This window comes from Callospermophilus lateralis, chromosome 15 (assembly GCF_048772815.1).
Source record: "Callospermophilus lateralis isolate mCalLat2 chromosome 15, mCalLat2.hap1, whole genome shotgun sequence".
NCBI lineage: Eukaryota > Metazoa > Chordata > Mammalia > Rodentia > Sciuridae > Callospermophilus > Callospermophilus lateralis.
In genome coordinates, this window is record NC_135319.1 from 83,573,610 (window position 1) to 83,596,765 (window position 23,156).

At 39.9% G+C, this 23,156-nt stretch overlaps 1 protein-coding gene across 3 annotated transcripts in view; it reads left to right on the forward strand.

Annotated features, from left to right (window-relative positions):
- The first annotated feature begins 6,521 nt into the window (after positions 1–6,521).
- Positions 6,522–23,156, forward strand: part of Sec23ip (SEC23 interacting protein) — a 44,602-nt gene continuing 27,967 nt past the window's right edge. For all 3 annotated transcript variants that reach the window (XM_076834441.1, XM_076834443.1, XM_076834442.1), the window contains exons 1-6: positions 6,522–6,747; positions 12,093–12,625; positions 15,951–16,161; positions 16,845–17,038; positions 20,510–20,599; positions 21,464–21,584. In XM_076834441.1, the coding sequence (XP_076690556.1) occupies positions 6,585–6,747; positions 12,093–12,625; positions 15,951–16,161; positions 16,845–17,038; positions 20,510–20,599; positions 21,464–21,584 (1,312 nt within the window). In that variant the 5' untranslated portion in view covers positions 6,522–6,584. The remainder of the gene's footprint in view (positions 6,748–12,092; positions 12,626–15,950; positions 16,162–16,844; positions 17,039–20,509; positions 20,600–21,463; positions 21,585–23,156) is intronic.

Sequence of the window (23,156 nt, forward strand, 5' to 3'; positions counted from 1 at the left end):
TTTTTTGCTGATGGCAACGCTTTTCTTTGACGCTGTGCCCTAAATCCTGTTGGAGCGACGGGGTGGGGGGACTGGGGACTGAACCCGGGGCGCCGTACCGCTGAGCTGCAACCTCGGCCCTTTTTAAATTTTGAGACGGTCAGGGCTGGCCTCGAACTTGCGGCCCAGCCTCTGCTGTGGCTGGCACTACGGGCGGACACCCGCGCGCCGGCTCCGAACCCCTAAGTAAAGATGCCCAGAGCGGCAGAGCCGTCTGAGGGAAGTTTGCATTTCTAAGACCCCCACGCGCCCTGGCTGCAGTCCCAGGCCCCGAGGCCGAGGGACCGGCTCCTGGTAGAGGCAGGTGCCCGAAAACCCACCGCCGGCCCAGCCCTGGCGCGGAACCTGGAGCGGCGGGGAGTACCCCGCGTCTCCCGGGCCAGGACGGCCGCGCGCCACCAAGGCGTGCGAGTGAAGCCCCGCAGTCACCCTTTGCTGAGGAGACGTGGGACAAGTTCAGTGGTGCCACTGAGGCCAGGAATGCACCTCAGAAAGCCAGGTCTTCTCACGCCTCTAACCCCAGCTGCTCGGGAGGCTGAGTCAGGAAGAGCAAAAGTTCAAAGCCAGCCCCAACAATCGCGAGGCACTTAGCAGCTCAGTGAGACCCTGTCTCTAAATAAAATACAAAATAGTGCTGGGGATGTGGCGCAGTGGTCGAGTGCCCCTGAGTTCAATCCCTGGTACCGCCCCCCACACCCCCCCCCAAAAAAAAAGAAAAGAAAAAGAAAACTAGATCTCCTCACAGCATCCTCTCTGCTGGGAAAGGGTGCAGGATCCGAATGGAGTCAATAAAGTGGGGAGCTGGAGAACTGACCCCACTTAGCAGGGCAGAAGCTCACTTGAAGCTTGCAACAGGCACCGGATCCCTCCCCAGCACCTCAAAAACAAGCACACTGAATCAGCCTTTGGAGCCTGAAGTCCTCCTTAGGGGTGTAGGGGAGGGGGAAAACCTTTCCTGTTCTGCAGTGGGACCCCTTAATAAAGCATTCACCAAGAGAAAAGCAGATCAACTGTATATCTCATGTATATATGGGGGAAACTTGGAGAAGAGTAACTTAGGAAGGGTTTAGAATTAGCCTTTTATAGCATCTTTGTCAAAAAAAAAAAAAATAGATTGTGGAGAAGGACAGAGGAAAACAGTTTTAGGTTTCCAAAGGTGACAAACTGGGAAAGCAAAAATTCAGGAGACTAAAGGTAGACACAGTTCAGCTAGTGAACTTTGCTATGTCTCTTACCATCTCTGGCTTGGTAAGAGTCTAAAGGTGTCTTTGGTGATTAACCTTTGTCTTTGGTAGATAGCGGGAGGGACACCTTTGGAACTTTATGTCCTGTTTTTAGGTGAATGATGGGAGGGCAGGGGACTTTTCTTGTATGAGCTTCTCATTTGCCTTCAACTCAACTCTTGTCAGAGTGGCATGTTTTCGGGTGACATTCTGGTTTACTTCAGGACAAAAGAGGTATTTTGAATTTCTCATTGTGAACTCCTTATTGACATACTGGATTATACACTTGTTCCTTGTGAGTTTAGTGAGCTGAGAAAAGGGTGAAGTCTGGGACATTGCTGACACTATTCATTCAGCACAGAGGGTTGCCAAGTCCCTAGTGCTAAATGGGGGAACTCTTGTATTTTAGCTTTGTGCCTAGTAATATACAAATTAAAGTTATGACATAGAAATGAGTTTAAATCATTAAATTCAGATGCACTTCTTCTGAATTGCACCTTGATATCAATTCAGAAGTGGCAACTGTGGGGGGGAAAATTCCTTTATGAGTTCATGGCTTTGTGTTTTATGAGAAAAGGAAGACCTGAAGAAGTGTTTAAGTCCGAGTGTTTTTATGCTTAGGTTTTTGTATTTGAAATGTGTGGTGCTAGGGATTGAACCCAGAGCCTCATGAATGCTAGGCAAGCGTTCTACCACTGAGCTACATTCCCTCACCTTTAACATTTAACCTATCAAAAATATTATAATTTGGAAGAAACAATTTTAAAATTGTTAATGGGATATTCCACTTTTTTTTTTTTTTCCTGCAGTGCTGAGGATCGAATCCAGTGCCTCACACATGCTAGGCAGGTGCTTTGCTGCTGAGCCACAGCCCCAATCCTATTTTATTTTTTATTGTCTTTGAAATCTTGCATGTATTTTATTACTTACAACACTTCACTTTTCAGATTGTGGTCATGTTCTAGTTTCAATAGCAACAAGTAGTTAGTGCCTATTGGACAGCATAGGAGAAATTGGGGTCTCACAGGACTATATGTCAATCAATTCAATATTTAACCTGTAGGAAGTAAGATTTTTTTGCTCAAAGGCATTTTGAAAGATCCTTTGACATTCCGGGAAACCAAAAGATCAGATCAATAACCCCCACCTGAACCTATTGTTTTAGGTAGCCTGTAGTTAGCCCCATGGCTCTGATAGAAATGAGTTTGGGTCAGAGAAGGAACATGGAACTGAATGGAAATAAAATATCAGGATTCCAGCCTGAAAGAGCCAGTAGCAGTTCAAGGCTTAAGTCATTTCCAGAGACCAGAACCATAGGTGGCGTGGACTGACTAACCATGAAAATTCTCCACTGTCAGAGCTGGGAGCATTTTCAACTTATTCCTAGAGGGAGTCAATCATTTCTAAGTTACAGTGGTTGCTGTATTTTCAATTTCTCCTTTTTCCCAATGGGGTCTTCATTGCAATTGCAGTTGTTCTGTTCTTGTTCTACCATTGTCCTCTGGAGTACTTGGTCATAATTCAGTGGACTGGGAGGAGCTGCATTCAGATCCAATAAAAACGGCTGAGCCACCCCAAAGATCCTGCACTTTCAAGCCCTGTGCCTGGTTGCCTCTCTTGGGAAGGAAATATCTGTACATTCTCTGTGAAGAGGATGGGTGCATATTTGGTGGCCAGGGTCACATTTTGATTGTCATTTGCCCACCTAATCTTCCTTCACAGGATGTTAGGGTGTGGCCACCCAGGTGGGAACTCAAGTTCCCAGCTTTTCTTGCTTCTAGGAGTGACTCTTTGCCAATGTTCTCACCAGTGGAATGTGAACAGAAATGATGTGGGCGGCCTCCTCCCACTTGTTAAGATGAAACATTTGTCCCAGGACTTCTCTGATCATTTCCTGCTGGCTTGGGTTGTAACTAGAGCAGTCTTGGAAGCCCTAAATATTAGTGACCAAAAGGTCACGAATATGTACTTTTATATGAATGAGACACAAACTTCTATTTTAATCAAGACATTGCATTTTGAGGTCTTTAAAAAAAGAGTAACTTGAAGTCCTGAGAGCATGCTTCTGGTATTCCATGTGGGAAAATTTTCTTAGTTTATCCTTCGTTTCTGTACAGCACATTTTCCAGTTGCTTTCATCAAAAGTGTGCTTGAGAGGTAGATATTTTGGGAGCTGAATTTCTTTGCATTTGACTGTATCCTTTGTGACCTATGAGATCTTTTTGTGACCTATGAGTGTGGATCTTTTCAACTACTGTTTTGGGCACTCAAACCTTTCAATTTGGAAACTTATATTCTTCATTTCTAGGAATAAGAATATGATTCCCTCTCCCTGCATCTTCTCTCTCTATTTTTAATGGAACTGTTAATATTCAGACTTTTGGATTTCCTTGCTTGGTACTCTAATTTCTTACATTTCCTCCCCTAGCTCCCATCTGTTTGTCTTTTTGCTTTATTTTTTGGGAAATTCCTCACATCTATTTTTCTTCAACTGAGTTTTAATTTTGTTATTCTTTTTTCCCCCTGAATATTTCTTTAATATTTTTTCTTTTCTTTTTTTTTTTTAATGCTGGAGATTGAACCCACGGCCTCACACATGCTAGGCAGGTATTCTATCACTGAGCTGCATCACTAATGCTTTTTATTTTGAGTCAGGGTCTCACTAAGGTACTGATGCTGTCCTGGACCTTTTAATTCTCCTGACTCCGAATTCTGGAGCAGCTGGGATTATAGGCATGCACCACTGTGCCCACCTTTTCTGCTGCTCATCTACCCTTTTTGCTGCTTCTAAAATCTTGTTGGTGTGGAAAACTCATCTTTAATGGGTTTATTCTTGAAAACAAAAACTATTTGTGCTTCCAACAGTTTCAGAAGGAAGCAATTGCAATGCATCCGTTCAGTCTTTCCCTAGGGATTATTCGATTTCTGTTCATTTTTCTGTCATCACTAACCACCATGATTGCTCTCCTGATCCCCCAAGGTCTGCCAACTACTCTTCCTATTTCCAGGGTTGCCCTTTCCTTGGCAACTTTGTTACACTGAAGCGGAATGAACTTTCTACAGAGCAAGTGCTATAATTTTTTCATCCTCCTTTAAACCCTTTAACTCCCTGTTGCCCTCTAAAGACTGTAAAACAGCAACTAACTTCTGTCTACTTTTTAATCCTCATCCCCCAACTCTCTCCCATTAGCTCCCTGGGCTCTAGCCATAGTTTTACCTCTGTTTCTCTTAACATTCAAATGTGGCATCTCAGTGTTTCCTACATATTGTTCCTTTATGTAAATTTGTTTCTTACTGTTTTCTCCAATCCTTCCATCCCTAAGTTTTTTTCAGTTAACTTCTATCCTTTGTCTTTCAGGTCTCAACTTTAATTTTTCTTCTTTAGGGAAGTGTGTCATGTCACTCTATACTAGGTAGGTCCTTTGTTGATGGTCCGGTGTGCAAGATACTTGCTATCTCTCCATGGAAAGGTTCTATCTCCTTATCTAATGATGTCAGTGTTCTATGTAGCACACGTTAGGAAATTCTGAATTACATTATTCGTTACCCTTTAGTTATTGTTATTTTGCATTTAGTTGCCTGTCTTAACCAGACTAAGTTCCCAAAAGGGTATATTTTACATACCATGGTACCCCTAGTGTTTAGTATACTGCCTTGCCCACCCATAATGACAGAGACTGTCCTTGAGCAACCTGTACCCTGGCTTCTAGCAGTGTGCGGCCATGTATCTAGGGTGACTATAGCCCTTTAAAAATGTCTGCCCAAGAAAGCTCAACACTGCTAGGAGAATTTACTGTTTCTTTCAGCCAAAACCTGGTGATAGGTCCCTGAACCACTGATTAGAACAGTTACTTTTGAAAGCTGACAATTATAAATTCTCCTTCTTTCAGATGTAAATCTTCTACCACTTGAAACTGTCTTTCCAAAGACCCTTTGAAATGTGTGTACATTCAAGGAGATTGTTATTCTCACTCTGTGAGAATAAAAGCTATGAGAAGCATGTGTCTCCTCTTGATAAGCACCATAAAAAACCCAGAACGCTTAGTCAGGTAGACCAACCTTCTTTGCATGTCTCAGTGTCTTTCCCTAAGCCCACCCAGCCCTTAAAAAGTCTCAAACTGCCAGTTGGGGTGTGCATACCTGTTGACTTGGGAGGCTGAGGCAGGAGGGTTGCAAGCTGGAGGCCAGCTCCAGCAATTTGGTGAAAACTTGTCCCAAAATAAAACAGGTGAAGAGACAGTAGTGTAACTCAGTGGTAGAGAGGGCCCCTGGGTTCAATCCTTAGTAACTTAAGGAAAAAAAAAAAAAGTCTTGAACATTTTCTTTCAGTAGGGCTGGTTTCGGTTCAAGCTGGACATCACTTTTGCAACAATTATTACTAAATGAAATCTATCCTGTTTTAACTAGTGTTTGGCTTTTTAAAAAAATAATCAGACGTTACATTAAGTAGTCATTTAATTCGTTAAGGAACAGGTTTTATATAGGTGTAATTTGCTGAGGGATGTGTTTCACTATATCACGGTTTCCTTTGAGGTCTTATCTCCCTGGAAGAGTGCTTATGGTACTTTTTCTTTCATAACATCTAACTATGCAAGATCATAATTATGTTCAAATTATTTGCACTGCATTTTGGATTCAATTTGTCAAGACTACTGTGGATACATATAGAAAGCATTTTGAAATGTCATATCCTTAAATTTCAGTCCCCTATTTTATTTTTTAAAGAAATGTCTTTAAAAACTTAATGGTTTTACTATTTTCATTTCTGTGCCAACGACAGGAGTTCAGCTCAGTTCTGTCCGGAAGGGCGGGAGAGTGGTAGAACAGAAGAATCTGGCTCCACCTTGGCTGCGATTGCCTCCACTGCTTTTTCCCCCTGCCCTCCCTTTGAGCACTCTGCTATCTTGTCCTGACGTATTCCACTGTACCTCCAAAATCTTGCCAGTTAAACTATCCCTTCGGTACTTTCAGGAAGGCCAGAGCGCCGCCCGTAATCTGTACTGTCAGCGTCAATTTGAAGTTTTACCTGAAACCCGTAGCAGCCACACCCCCAAAGGCCTGTCCCAATCGCAGTCCTCCGTCTCATACTACGCCTGCGCAGAAACTGAGCGAGTCACGTGCGGATTCGGGCCTGAAGCCGCTGCCGCCATGTTGATTTTTGGCAGCACGGGCAGGCGAAGGAAAAGGGCCCTCTGCCAGCCTCTTGGAGTGCTGGCCCCTGTGCGCAAGTGCGGAAGTGCGCTGGCCCAAGGGTGACCGGTTTCCGGCCGGTGGTGCCGCACCGGCTTCCCGCAGACGTGTAACGGACGGTGGGCCGCAGCCATGGCCGAGAGGAAATCTAACGGTGGCAGTGGCGCCGCCTCCACCTCCTCGTTGAGCACTAACTTACTCTTCTCCTCCTCGGCCACGGAGCTCAGCTTTAACGTGCCCTTCATCCCAGTCACCCAAGCCGTCGCGGCCCCGGCCTCCCTGCTCTTGCCCGGAGGTAGGAGGGGAGGGCTGTCCCGCGGGGTGGGCGTGTGCGGGGAGCCGGGCCGCCCGGCTAGGAGGCTCGGACGCGAGGCTCTCCCTCTGCCGCGTCTCGATCCGGGCGCCTGCTGGGGCCAGCATTGCCAGCTTTAGAGGGCGGGGCCCAGGTGATGTGGCTGGCTGGTCGTCAAAGGAGCCGCCCGTCCGGGTTGTCTACAATGCCCCGACACTCGTGCCCTGGCATTCCACTGATCCTCGGTGAACACCTACTGTGTGCTGAGTCCTGGCAGGGATGCAGATTATTAGTCGCCTTCTCCTAAGGTACGGTCAGGCATCCTCCTAGGAGACTTCAGGATATAGTAGGGTATCTCTCTCTTAGGAGATGGTAAGTTACCTCCAGGGTGGTATTTGTAAAGTGTAGTATTTGCAAACTGTAGACAATGTATTCCTCATTTTTCAAGGTAGTGCATCAGTTCCTGTAAGAAGGGTTTTCTTGTCCTTTTAGGCCCCCACTCCTCTGTGCACCTCTAGCTTTTTGCTCATATCTGTAGTAATGTCTAGGGTGATTGCTTTTGGGTGATTATATAGCATAACCAAGGCCGTAGTGTTGAGTAGTACAGGCTGTGTTCCAGTCCTGGCTCTACCAGTAACTTGATGTGTGACCTCAGTCATGATACTTTACCTCTCTGTGCTTCAGTTTTCATATATGTTCAGTCTTATGGCATTGTCTTGAGAAGTGAATTAATTTCTATAAAACAGCATAGTACCTTGCACACATGTAAATGTGAACTGAACATGTTTGCCTCTTCATTTGGACTGAGGCTTGTTGAAATTTGCGGCTGTGACTTAATTACCTTTTTCCTTAATTTATTTATTTTGATGCATTAATTAATTACCTTTTTATTTCTAGAATCTTATTTGGTGTCTAGCACATAGGTCCTCTTTAAGTGCTGATTTTTTTTTCTAGTGAATAATTTATTACTGTTTGAAGGACTAAGGAAGATCTCATGGAGAAGTGGAGAACGACTTCAGCAGTACATTAAAGTTCTTCTCTTGTGTTGTTTCTTCTTGGTGCTTGTCACTACCTGACATATATGCATATTTATTTTCCCCCACTAGAAACCTAAGCGCCATGAAAGCAGGGTCTTGGTTTTACTCATTAGCATATATATGCCCAGTGCCTGGAATGCATTAGACAATGCAGCAGATACTTATTGAATGAATGGGAGGGTGGGCATCAGGAATATGTATGTCTCATTTAGGCAGTGTGGTCAAAAGATTAGACGTTGCTGTCTTTGGTGAAGAACTAGCATGGCTGGAGCAGAGTGCTGTGGGAGGATCTAGGAGTGAATGAGACCATGCTTGGGGTTTTTGTATAATCCTCTGCTCCGTAAGTATTGTTTGGTTTGTGTCCGTCTTCCTTGTTATACAGTATTTAGTTTGTGTGTGTCATTGTCAATTGTTGCTAGACATTGTCCTTGTAAGAACAGAGTAATTACATCTGTCTTTAAAACTCTTTGTTTCTTGAAGACAGACCTTTTTTTTTTCAGATTTTTTTTTTTGCTGAATTGGGGTCCAAACCCAGGGCTTCCAGCATGCTAGGCAAGTGTTCTATCACTGAGCTATATCCTCAGTCCCTTTTATTTTATTTTGAAACAGTCTCACTTAAGTTGCCCAGGCTGGCCTCAAACTTGTTGTCCTCCTGCATCAACTTCCCAAGTAGCTGGAATTATCGGCGTATGCCATACTGTGTTTGGCTGAACTTTTTTTTTCTGAGTGTGAGAACATGAATAGATTTTAGAACTAAAATTCCATAACAAGTATTTTTCCACCTCTAAAAAATATTTTCGTAGTTAGAGATTCTTTCAGAAAATATGTGAAGGTAAAGAAGAACCTGACTCCTTGGAAGCAACAGTTAATCATATCATTAAAAGAGGCACACAGGAATAATTTCATTCATTCACCAAATGGATTGAGCAGCTTCTCTTTGCCATGCTCTGTTTCATATGTCACAGAGACACAGAAATGCAGATAGCTCTTCCTTCAATGACTGCACAGTACATATGTATACTCAAATGCCCATCTGGGTGAGCAGTTGTAACACAGGCCTAGAAAGCTAGAATAAGGGATGGATAGGCTGCTGTGAACACAGTGGGTCTCAGCTGGTGGAGTGGGAAGGGCATGTCCCTTAGGCCTCAGGGCCTCACGGGAGGTGATAGTTGAGCTGCCTATTGAAGGGTACATAGAAATGAGGGCATCTGCATAGGTGAGAAAGCTTCCAGGCTTGGCAGGAGTTGGTGGTGGTTTGTGTGGGGCAGGGATGGGCCTCTTCTATCTCCTGTTCTGTCCTCTAGCTCCCCGACCCAAGTAGGTCACTATGACTAGAGGGTTTGCAGGGGAGTGGCGCTTGGGGTCTGTGGGCTGTAAGTACTGTATTAAGGAGTTTGAAAAAAAAAAAAAAAAAGGAGTTTGTAGTTCATCCTGAAAGGTGTGGGGAACCTTTGAAGGATGTTAATAAGGCAATAAAATGAGAAGTGTGTTTCAGAAGGACTAAAGTTTTCTTAGATTGCATTGGAATAAGGCTGACTATACTAAGAATGGTCATTTGGGTGGCCATTGTACTTCAGATAGGAGCAAATGGCATTCTAGCCCAGGTGACTGACATTGGGTATGGAGAGCAGGGAACAGATGGGAGAGATTTTTAGTCTATAAAGTTTTGACTCACTGGTGGTCAGATTATTAGCTTTGTCAGTGCAGAGGTCTGTTCTTGTTCAGTTTTGGCTCTAAGACTAAGCTCTGTACCTGGCACATATGGGGTGCTGTATAAATATTTATTGAAGAGCATCCGATTAAATGAAGGGTATTAGAGGAAGGGTCTGACAGACTCGAGGTTTTTGCTGAAATCTTGATGTTGTTGGTGAACTCCTGTTGAGGTTGTGAGAACCGGTGAAAGGACATGGGTGGGGCTAGGATTGTGGCTCAGTGGTAGAGCGCTTGCCTAGCAGGTATGAGGCACTGGGTTTGATTCTCAGTACCGCATATAAACAAATAAAATAAAGTCCATTGATAACTAAAAGAATATATTTTTTTAAAAAAAAGAACATGGGGTGGTCAATGTAATAAATTTAGTATTTTTTTAAAAATATTTTTTAGTTGTCAGTGGACCTTTGTTTTGTTTATTTTTGTGTGGTGCCGAGGATTGAACTCAGTGCCTTACACATGCTAGGCAAGCACTCTACCACTGAGCCACAACCCCAACCCCATAAATTTAGTTTTAAGCCTATTAAATTGAAGCATACGAAGCTGCATCTGTCAGAAATATTGAGGGAGTGATTAAAAAATAGCTTCTGGAACACATGGCAGTCTTGGTTTGAGATAGTTGGTAGAGTCCTGAGTATAGACTGCTCATGAACATTGTGTCCTGAGGGCTAGAGTGTGGCTCAGTAGTGGGGTACTGGTCCAGTATGCATGAGGCCCTGGGTTCAATTCCAATGCTGCAGAAAAAATAAACTAACAAAACCTCAGGGGAAGCTAGCAGAATGTTGTCATTTCATTTATGATTGATACTAATTAGAAAAATATTTCTTGGACCAGGTTAATTTCAAATTCTCTTAAAGGGTGAAAGATAGCACATAAGGCCCTCCCCCTCTTACCATCACACACACAGTTCATTGTTGAGGGACGAACTAAGAAATACAGAGAAATCCAAGTAAGGTTCACAGGAAGGTGAAGGTTAGGTGGAAACTGGAAATACATTAGAAAAGTAGAAAGAGAAAAGCAGACAGAGTCTTGAATAGGAAGGATTTTTTTTTTTTTTTTGATACAAAGAAACAAGTGTTAGGAGTCTTTTAAATAGTACCATGCAGGGCTGGGTTGTGGCTCAGTGTAACAAGGCCCTGGGTTCCATCCTCAGGACCACATAAAAATAAATAAATAAAATAACTGTGTTGTGTCCAACTACAGTTAAAGTAAATATTAGAAAAATAGTACCATGCTGATCATAATCCAAAAGATTCAATCCCTAATGCCATAATCTTGTGAGTCTTTTGGGATGATGGTCCAAACATGTATAGTGGAGTGTCTTGGTAGTTTGGTGTATGTGAAATCTAAGGGGAGCAGCCTAGGCACTCAAGGCAGAATCTCCTGAGAGCCCAGTGGTCTTCTCGGCAGAGGTCAAGGAGGAGCACAAAGCTTGGCAAGCCTCCAAGGACAGGAACCACTGTGTACTTGTGTGCTGGGAGAGAGGCCACCCTCTGAGGGACTCCATGCCTCCAGTAGTAGGAGATAAGAAGGATAAGACAGGAGAAAGAAAAGAGAAGGACGAAAGCTGCAAGCTCAGGGCTTGGGAAGGTTCAATGAGGAAGAGCAGGGTAGACTTTGTAGGCCATGTGGAGGGTATATGCTTTTATTTTATTCATGAGTTTGTAGCAGAACAAAAGAAAATCCTTTGATTTAATACACAGTGAAGATCAAGTTATAAAAATGACTTTCCTAGCTATCTGGTGTTCTGTAATGACTAATTTTTTGGTTGTGACACTGTATGATATTAGGGATGGAAATTAAGGTTGACATATTTTTCTTTGGGAATACGCATAACATATGTTCATTTGTATAATAAGTGCTTTGTAAGTAAGAGCCCTGTTACACCCCTTCTTGTCCACAGAGTTAATGTGTACTTTAGTTTCTCTTTGTGACTATAGAAATTAAGATGATATGCATTTGGGTGATGGAATAACATTTGAGTCATATTTTACCAGGGAGAGAAAAAATTTATAATAATATGTAAAAGTTGTAGGTATAGCTGGGTATGATGGCGCATGCCTGTAATCCCAGCAGCTTGGGAGGCTGAGACAGGAGGATTGTGAGTTTAAAGCTAGCTTCAGCAACCGTGAGGTGCTAAGCAACTCAGTGAGACCCTGTCTCTAAATAGGGGTGGGGATGTGGCTTAGGGCTTGAGTGCCCCTGAGTTCAATCCCTGGTACACCCCCCTCCCCCCCAAAAAAGTTGTAGATATAGTTAATATTTCCGTTTTTAAAAGCATCTCTGTAAAAACATTTATATATTTATGAAATATTAACTGTTTACATTTATTTAAAAAGTATGAAAGAGTATATACCAAAATGTGATTGTCTCTGGGAGGTGGGCTTATCAATGAATTGTATATTTCCCTGCTTTTGATTTTTTTTCCTATGAATATTTTCTAGATTTTCATTTCAAAGAAAAAAAGGGTTTTTTACCTGTAAAGCAGAAATATGAGTTAGATTAACACGTAAGAGATAGAATTGCTGGTTTTTCCTTACAGAATTATATCTACAGAATGTTAGAAAACTTAAAATCATTTGCTCTCCTGTTCTGTTTCAGAGGATTCCACAGATGTGGGTGAGGAGGACAGCTTCCTCGGTCAGACTTCTGTTCACACATCCACCCCACAGACATTTAGTTACTTCTCTCAGGTATCAAGCAGTAGTGATCCTTTTGGGAATATTGGACAGTCACCCTTAACAACTGCAGCAACATCGGTTGGACAATCTGCATTCTCCAATTCCCCGACTGCTCTCCCTTTTACAACTGGATCCCAAGATGTGTTGAATGCATTTCCACCATCTGTATCGAAGCCTCCATATGGTGCTCCATCTTCCCCACAGATGGGAATGAATACTTACCTGCCTTCTCAGCCAAGTAGTCTCCCTCCTTCAAATTTTGGGAGCCCACCCCAAGGAACCCCCCAACAAGGGTACAATCCATATCGCCATACCCCTGTCAGCAGCAGGGCTAATCCATATATTGCACCACCACAGCTGCAACAGTGCCAAACACCAGGCCATCCCTCTCACCCTCCACCCTCTGGACCCCCTATGCAGATGTACCAGATGCCTCCAGGATCTTTGCCACCGGTATGTAGATAGGTTTTGTGTCCTAATTATTTGCTCTTACTTTTTTTCTCTCACCTTGGCCAATGTTTGAAAGAACTTTTGTGTGTTTTATAATTCAAATGAGAATGAGTTATGCTTTTTGGTTTTTTTTCCCATAAGAGTAAATGGAATAGGATTTATTTGGTTTCAAATAGATAGAACTCCCACAAGACAGGGGACTGATAGCAAGTTTTTCATAAAAAAGAAAAATCCTTTAAAGCAATGGATATTGCACTTCAAACATCTGATAGAAATAAGTGCTTTGATTCACTGGCCACCTAAAAATACGTGAGTTGGTAATTTCAAAGACATCATTACTCTTACCAATTTAAATTGACCCTTTTTGCTAAAGTTTTATTTAAGTCACATGAATCAAAAGGCATTTGGATCCATGTGTGAAATTTACTCATTTGTACTCATTTGGCTGTAAGCCAACTTTTATTTTAGTATTGGGGATTGAACTCAGGGGCACTTGGCCACTAAGCCACATCCCCAGCCCTATTGTATTTTATTTAGAGATGGTCTCACTGAGTTGCTTAGTACCTCGTTACTGCTGAGGGTGGCTTTGAACTCTAAATCCTCCTGTCTCAGCCTCCTAAGCCTCTGGGATTATAGGCATGCACCATTGCACCCAGCTGTAAGCCAACTTTGATACCATGCACATGCTGTATGGACACAACCACATATGTAGAAACCATAGGTAATACTCAGGAGTGCACAAGTACACATAAACAAAGTACAGTAAACAAAGATGTTGTAGTTGGGGGCTGGGAATATAGCTCAGTTGGTAGAGTGCTTGCCTTGCATGCACAAGGCCCTGGATTCAATCCCTAGCACCACAAAAAAAATAAAAATAAAAAATAAAAAAAGATGCTTGTAGTTGTTTAGCAGGTATTAGAGCTAAAACAACTATAAATGTTTATTAGACTCTATTAGATTCTACCCTTTAGAAATTAAAATAGAGCCTGTCACAGATTTTTACTTTTATGATTTAGAAATGGGGTAAGTCTGTACAGGTAGAAATATTAGACACATAGTCTGTCAGCCATGGTGGATGCTGAAATCAAAGGTTCAAGTGGTCACTTGTCCTCCATGGGGGTCAGATTCACTTTTGTCATCACTACTATTTATTTCAGTTTTGTAAGTTACATGCTTTGAAGTTTATTTTACCTGTTTGCTGATATAATAATTGATTTTAATGAGTTAGTCCAGGCCAATATTCACAGTTTTTAGGGTAAGCTACTACTAATAAATATCACCTAGGAATACATGAGAGTTGAGGCAATTATTGTCTTAACAGAGTGCCAGCTTCTCATCTCCTAGTTTACTATTTAATACAAATACTCAATTATAGGGACAAAAATTGATTTCTCCAGTAATTTATATTTACATGGCATTTGGATCCAGTCAGTTAAATTCTATCTGAAGGAGGGTAATGGAATAACATTTACCTTAGGTAAATTTTGTGAATTTTCTTTATGCTTTTTTCCCCATGAATTGTTCATCTGACTTCCAGAGGAGGCTATATAAAATAAAAAGGGAGATGAAAAGAATTAAGCACCCAACCCAATGTGGGAGAGAATGACAATATGTCTCCTGGAGATATGCTTTTTTAGGGATTGAACTCAGGACCTAATGTATGCTAGATAAACACTGTACTACTGAGGTACTTCCTGGAGATCTACTTTATTATTTAAATCATAATAGTATACAAATTCTTGATAATGTTGGGTTTCATCATACATTAGAAAGTAACCAAATTTCTGGGTTTTGTTTTTTTTTCCACCAGACCTGGGAGTTGAACCCAGGGGTGCTTAACCATTGAGCCACATCCCCAGCTTCCCCCACCACGCGCGCGCGCGCGCGCGCGCGCGCGCACACACACACACATACATTTTTTTTTATTGGTGCATTATACTTTCATATTGATGGAATTTATTATTACATATTTATACATGCATACAATATGGCAATATAGTTTGACTAATATCACTCTTTACCACTTCCCTCCTTTCCCTCTACCCTTATCCTTTCCTCTACTAATCTCCCTTTGATTTTTAGGAGATCAACTCCCACCTTTGTTTTCCTTTTTCCTTTCTAGCTTTTGCATATGAGTGAAAACACAGGACCCTTAACCTGAGTTGGACTTATTTTGCTTAACATGATTGTTTCCAGTTCCATCCATTTTCCTGCAAATGCCGTAACTTCATTCTTTATGGCTAGATAAAACTCCATTGTGTATCTGTATCACATGTTCTTTATCCATTCATCGTTGATGAACAGCTAGGTTGGTTCCATAGTTTGGCTATTGTGAATACTGAGAATACTGAGAAGTGGTATAACTGGGTCAGCTAGAAACACTTTTACACTGTTGGTGAGACTATAAATTAGTACAACCACTGTGGAAGTCGGTATGGAGGCTCCTCAAAAGACTAGATGCTACACTGATTTCCATAGTGATTGTACTAATTTATAGTCTCATCAAGAGTGCAAAAGTGTTCCTTTCTCTCCACATCCTGTCTAGCATTTATTATTATTTGTATTATATTTTTATTTTTTTGGTACTGGGGATTGAACCCAGGGGAACTCTAACCACTGAGCCACATCCCCAGACTTTTTTATATTTTATTTAGAGACAGGTCTCACTAAGTTGCTTAGAGCCTCACTAAGTTGTTGAGGCTGGCTTTGAACTCGTGATCCTCCTGTCTTAGCAGCCTCTCAAGCTGCTGGGATTACAGGTGTGCAACACCGTGCCCAGTTATTATTTGTATTCTTTTTTTTTTTTTGTACCAGGGATTAAAGTCAGGGGAATTTGACCATTGAGCCGTATCTCCAGCCCTATTTTGTATTTTATTTAGAGATAGAGTCTCATGGAGTTGCTTAGCACATTGCTGTTGCTGAGGCCAACTTTGAACTTGAAATCCTACTGCCTCAGCCTACTGAGCATGAGTGCTGCTGGGATTACAGGTGTGCGCCACTGTGCCCTGCTTCCTATTTGTATTCTTGCTGACAAGAATACAAATAATAATAATCCCATGTGGATATGTATCCTTTAAAAAATAGTCTTTATTTTTGTGAACATATGTTACTAAATTTTTTTCTAAAACATTTTTAATGGCTTTAGAGAATGCCAATATTTGAATGAATATAATGTACAACAAACATTTGGTGTACATCCTTGGTAAATTTTTGTAATTGTTATTACAAAAAGTATGTAGGATAATTATTACTAATGTCAATTTGAGTCTGAAGCATATTCAAAATAATTCTTTTGGACAAATACAACATTCTTTGTTTTCCCCTTTAGATTCCTCCTTCAGTGCAGTCACCAACACAGCAGCAGGTACTTGCTAGACCTGTGGGTCCCTCTGTGCCAGGGCCACCACCTTTTGTACTTCAAAATCAATATGAACCTGTTCAACCCCACTGGTTTTACTGCAAGGAGGTAGAATATAAGCAACTATGGATGCCTTTCAGTGTGTTTGACTCTTCAAATCTTGAAGAAATTTATAATTCTGGTAAGTACCTATCATGGATCATTTGTTTCCAGGAAGAGAAGGAATGAGATGTGATACTAATGTGAATCACAAGTTATCTGAAGAACTGGTTTAGTAAATTGTTTAAAGGTGTTTTAAATCAGAGAAGTAGAGTAGGTCATATAATTCAAGTTTTAGTTTTCCTATTTTTCTTATTCATTTGTAGTTTTGAATAAAAGCATCTTCTGTGGAATTCTTATTCTGGAATATGGCTCTGTGAAAAAAGTGTTGCATGGTCAGATTGGTTTTAGAATTCTGCTTCTATATCCATCTTGAGAGATAATGCACAGGAACGCCTTAAGGCTCTGAGAAATATGTAGAAATATATTTCTTTGTTTATTATGTGATTATGGGATTTGAAATCATTTATTAACTCTGGACTTTATGGAGCATTGCTGTTTATAAATATTTACTGCTTTGATTTAAAAAAAAATTCATGTGTTATTTGTTTTATGATCACATTTTTAAAGTTTGCCCTGGCTATTTCTTTTCAATTTAAGAAGAGTCGTGATTTTAAACAGTACAGATTAGTCTTAAACTTCTTTTTTTCTTTTAAAGTGAGCTCAGTTTTTAATCTTTAAGCATTGATTAGTTACTGCATTCTCATTAATCATTTTTAAATATGCCTCATAACTTTTGGGGAAAATGTGATCTTTGTTGTTTAGTCCAGCCAGATCCTGAGAGTGTGATCCTAGGTACAGATGGAGGGCGCTATGATGTTTACCTCTATGACCGAATGAGAAAAGCCGTGTACTGGGAGGAGGAGCCTGCTGAAGTGAGACGCTGTACTTGGTTTTACAAGGGGGACACAGATAGCAGATTTGTTCCCTATACAGAGGAGTTCAGTGAAAAACTAGAGGTATGAGTGCTTTATTCATATAATGCTTTTCATGCAAATGCTGCAAGCATTGGAACCTTATGTGACATCACTCACTGGAGTTGATTTTTATTTGCAAGGTAGCCTGTCTTGATGCTGTTTACAAAAGATGATTGCTTTTAAAGTGGTGCCAGCATTCATGATGTGCTTATTGTAGCTTCCATGTCTAAAGTTAGATTTCTGTGTTTTTCAGGGGCACATCATAGATCTAATAAGCTGTTTATATCAGACCTTCAAAAGAACTTAAATGGGCCCAGTGACATGCCCGTAATCCCAACAGCTCGGGAGGCCGAGACAGGAGTATGAGAGTTCAAAGCCAGCCTCAGCAATAGTGAGGCGCTTAGCAACTCAGTGAGACCCTGTCTCCAAATAAAATACAAAATAGGGCTAGGGATGTGATTCAGTGGTTAAGTGCCCCTGAGTTCAATCCCTGGTACCAATAAATAAATAAATAAATAAATAAATAAATAGTCATTAAAAAAAAACAACATAGGATGTAGGGATTTGATGTTGACAATAGATGCCAGGCATTGAGACATTTTTCATATTAATATTTAGTAAAGCTTGAAATTAAATTATCATTTGTGACAATAAATATGAAACAGAATAGAAAGAAATATCAGTAGACTTAACCATCTTAAAACTGGTGGTTATAGCTGGGTGCACATATGCATGTCTGTAGTCTCAGAGACTTGGGAGGCTGAGGCAGGAGGATTGCAAGTTTGAGACTCTGTCTCATAGTAAAAAGAGCTGGGAATGTATAGTGCTCCTGGGTTCAGTCTCCAGTATGACAACAAAAGAAAATCCAAAAAAAAAAAACTACTGGTTAAAATTTTTGTATGTAATTGTGTCAATTTATTATAATAATTCTACTTTATAAAGTAGAATTGTTGAGTGTTAAATATTTGAAAAGTTAAATGAATTTAGTTGCATACTTGGGAAGTTAGAACATTTTAGTTGATTTTTTTTTTTTTTAATTTAGTAATTCTTCAAGCTTGTAGAAAACACCATGGGCCTCTAAAATGTTAATTGTATTTTGAATAATTTTAAGCAAGGGATAAAGCTTGTATTTTGTTTAGGAGCTGACTGTTCAAATCTCATTATAAAATTAATAATTTTTTTCCCTTGAGGAACATATAATAGAAATAAAAAATTTAACCATAGTCTTATCACTTTTTCAAATTATCTGTATTTTAAAAAAATGTTTTCGGGGCCTGGGATTGTGGCTCAGTGATAGGGCACTCACCTAGCACGGGCAGGACCCGGGTTCAATTCTCAGCCCCACATAAAAATAAAGGCATTGTGTTGTGTCCATCTACACCTAAAAAATAAAATGTTTTCTAGGGACTGGGGTTGTAGCTCATTGGTTGAGTACTTGCCTACCATGTGTGAGGCACTGGGTTTGGTTCCTCAGCACCACATAAAAATGAATAAATAAAATAAAGGTGTTGTCCATCCACAACTTAAAAAAATTAAAAAGATACATCTACATTAAAAAAATGTTTTCTAGATTGTTCTTCATCTATCCGTGTACATATTTTTTTCTAACTATTACAGATTTTTTTTTGTGTGGGTATCTAGCTTTTTTTTTTTTAATGTAGCAGGGATTGAACCCAGGGTCACTTAATCACTGAGCCACATCCCCAACCTTTTTTATTTTATTTTTTTAAATTTTAGGCAGGGCCTTGCTAAGTTGCTGTGGCTGGCTTTGACCTTGTAACCCGTCTGCCTCAGCCTCCCTATTTGCTGGAATTACAGGAGTGCACCACTGTACCCAACCCTGCCCCTAAATTTTAGATGAAAGATCAAACTAGTAAAAGTAACTAAGACCAATTGAAAGTATTGCTTTCGTGATCTTACTCTCCAGAAAAGATGTACTATAAGTTAAGTATTATATGTAAGTACTATAAGTTATATATTAAAAGGGAGTATGAAGTGAAGATAATTCTTAAGAGGGTGAACCTTTTCTTCCGTTTTTGTGGTCTATTTATAAATAAATAGGTTAAAAATTAGAAAAAAATGAAAAGGTCAAAAGTACAGAATCCTGATGAAGAGGGATTGTTACTGAATGATTGCCCAGGACACAAAAAGAAAGACTTGTATTTTGACGTGATTCTCAAATAATCAATTACTAAATTTTTTTTATTTTTTTGCCATACGGGGGATTAAGCCCAGGGCCTCATGCATGTTAGGCAAGTGCTCTATGACAGCCCATTACTAAAAAAAAAAACTCTAGCAATCTATACTTGTGAATTAGCAAAATTAAAAAACAGACCTTATAGACTGAGTATATCAGGGGTTCCCCATTACCTCCTGTTAAATCTGTCTTCAAGAGGCCTTCAGACCTTTACAGAAAGCAGAATAATGTATCTGAAGGAGGAGAAAGAGTAAGCAAATGGTTGCACAGTCAAGATTTGGGAGTTGGAAAGTCTTGGATGGGAGTGAACCACCATTCTACTATTTGCTCCTAACTGGTTGTGTAATCTTTTTTTTTTTTTTTTTTTTTTTTTTGTAGTGGTAATGGGAATTGAACATAGGGGTACTTTACCACTGAGCTATATCCCCAACCCTTTATTTATCTATTTATCTATCTATTTATTTATTATTTTGTGACAGAGTGTCACTAAGTTGCTTTAGGGTCTCATTAAGTTGTTGAGGCTGACCTTGAACTTGGATCCTCCTGTCTCAGCCTCCTAAGTTGCTGAGGTTGTAAGTGTGCACTACCACACTCACTTGATTATATGATCTTATGTAACTGTGTGCAGTACATAAACTGCCTCTTATGCGTTGAATAGTGTTCCCTTCCCCTTTTGTCCCCAAATCATATGTTGAAGTTCGAACTACCAGTACCTCAGAACATGAGCTTAATTTGAAATAGTGTCACTGCAAATGTAATTAGTTAAGATGAGATCATACTTGAGTAGGGCAGACCTCTGATCAGTCTGGTGTCTTCATAAAAAGACAGCCATGTTAAGACAGAGGGTGGCATGCCACATGATTATGGAGGCTTAGATTGGACATCACTGAAAGCCAGAAATGCCAAAGGTTGCAGGCAACCACCAGAAACTGAGAAGAGGCAAGGGGGATTTCTTTACAGGTTTCAGAGAGACCAGAGCCCTCCTAACACCTTGATTTTTGGACTGCTAGCCTCCAGAAATTTTGTTTTAAGCTGCCCAATTTGTGGTACTTTGTGTTTGAAACTTCAGAAACTAATTCACTGTCCAAAACCTTGGTTTTCCTTTCTACACAATGGGGACAATAATATTTAGAAATGATTGAGAGTAATTACTTAAATGAGATAATTATATATAAAGTAATTAAAAAGTAGGTTACAGTAAATCAGAGCTGCTATTGCTGTTATTTTTGTCACAATCCTGGTTTTCCTTGTGCCCCACACTCTTGATGTGATACAGATTTGTCATACTGGATTATATGTTTTTTACTTTATCGTAGGCAGAATATAAAAAAGCTGTAACCACAAATCAGTGGCACCGCAGATTAGAGTTTCCAAGTGGAGAGACCATTGTTATGCACAATCCAAAGGTAATGTTGCTTAAAGTGTGAGGTTCATTTTAATCATTACTTGGCTGTATGGGTGTGATTTTTCAGTGAAACTTTTATCCTGGGGGCCATAATGTGCTTATCTGCCCTTGATAATGGTTTGTTTTAACCTTTCAAGTTAAAAAAAAAGTATGATTTATTTTTCTTTTTTTTTAGTTGTCTCCATAAACTTTTCTTGTTTTCAAAAATAATTGATTAGTAGTGTTTTCATACTTTGATTTACCACATTTAATTTCTCTGATCCCCAGGTCCTTGCCTGCAGTAATGTTATTCCACATGAAATTTTAGATGAAATAATTTATGCAAAGCATCTAGAACAGGGCTTGGCATATGGTAGCTTCTGAGAACATAGACTTTTTATTCATTTATTTTTAAAGAAAAATATAAAAGAAAAGTAAGTCATCCTAAACACTTTTCTAGTCCTTATTGATACCAGTGTAAATAAAAAATTCATATGTTCACAATAAATTTAAACAGTATAAAATAGTATCAAGTGAAAAATGAGAACCTCCTACTTTTTGTTTTTTTACATGAACACAGACTTACATAAAATTATCTGTATGTTCTTTTTTTTTTTTTTGAAAGAGAAATTTCTGTATGGCACAGGGCTGAATTTAATCAGTTGACTTAATGATAGATTTTTTCCTGAAAAGTGGTCGGTTTAAGTTTTTGTAGTTGAGACTGAATTCGTAAATTAATTGGGAATCTTGCCATTTAATACTGCAACTAGATTATAAGCTGTCCTTACTATGAGGCATACTTTCTATGTATTAAAATACATTGCTTAGCCTGCATTGGAAAAGAATGTGCCATTGAGCTTTGACATAATCCTATTGTATCTTGAAGGTTATTGTTCAGTTCCAGCCTTCTTCAGTGCCCGACGAGTGGGGGACCACACAGGATGGACAGACAAGGCCCAGGGTTGTAAAACGTGGGATTGACGACAACCTTGATGAGATTCCTGATGGTGTGTATAGTTTGTTAGGAGTGGAGTCTTTTTTAGTCATCTCTATTGGAACATCATTAGAAAGATAAAAGAAGAAGTACTTATTAGGATTATCTGCTATAGCATGCAGAAATCAGCCAATTTCACACATATCTTTCTTATTTAATACTTTTATATCTTTATTTTTAAATTTATAATTCTGGCACAATGATGTACATCTGTAATCTCAGTGACTGAGGAAGCCTGAGGCAGGAAGATTGCAAGTTTGAAGCCAATTTCAACAAGACTCTCAGCAACTTAGTGAGACCCTTTCTCAAAAAAAAATCGGATTCAGGATATTACTCAGTAGTAAAGCACCCCAGGTTTAATCCCCAGTACCAAAAAAAATTTTTAAAAATAAAAGTAAATAAATAGTTGGGCATGGTGACTCAGATCTGTAATCCCAGTGACTTAGGAGGCCAAGGAAGGAAGATTGGAAGATTACAAGTTCAAATAGGGAGACCTTGTCTTAAAATAAAAAGGGCTAGGAATGAAGCTCAGTGCTAACCCCTGGGTTCAATCCCCAGTACCAAGATAAATAAGTAAATAAATAAATTTGGAATTCTGTTGAATATTTGCATACCACTTAATATAGATTCTAAATATGTATTGTGAAGAATCACTTTGCTGGTTGGAACTAAGATTTTGGGGTTGTGCTTTCATACATCTCTGGTTATATACATCATGTTACTCTAGCATGGGGGTTGGCAAACTTTTAGGCTTTGCAGGTCATGTGGACTCTTGCCAACACTCAGCTTTGCCATTGTCATGTGAAAGTGTTTCTAGAATGTATTTAGACAAATGGACATAGGTGTGTTCCATGAAAACTTTATTTACACAAACAGATAGTGGGCAAGATTTGACCTGTAGACCGTAGTTTGCCAACCCCCGCTCTAGTGTGTGTGCTTTGGTTTCCCCTAAGAAGAGTTGGTTTTATTTTGATAATTACACATATTTCATTTTTGTCTAATAAAATTATAAAATAAATGGGTATTATTAAATCTGAGTGAAAAAAAGATTTGATTTGGAAATGTTCCTATAGTACTTGTGAATCAAGGTATAGAGTTCTGGGGAAAGTTTTGAAAGTATTAATACTGTTTTTATGTAGTAGGATTGAAACCAGGGACTTGTGAATGCTAGGAGAGTGCTGTACTGCTAAACTATATTGCCAGCCCCTTAAAGTTTCATATTGATAGTTCGCTTCTCAAGGTGGGGCTTAGTGTTCTGGGGAGGTGTATTTTATTTTTATTTTCTTTGCTAGTGCTGGGATTGAATGCCGGGCCTTGTATGTACAAGCATATACTTTACCACTGAACTATACCCTCTGCCCCGAGGAATTCTTTTTTTTTTTTTTTTTTTTTTAGAAGGGAGTCAATGACCTAATATTTCTTTAGGCACAAGGTACACAAAAATACGGTCCCAAAATTCTGCAAACTTTCATTTCAACTTTAAAATATACTAGTTTTGACCATTTTCCATCTCTTCATCTTTTAGAAAATGCCCCTCTGTTAGGCTCTGCCATCCCGGGACTGGAGGTGTTGTTTTCTTTTTTTA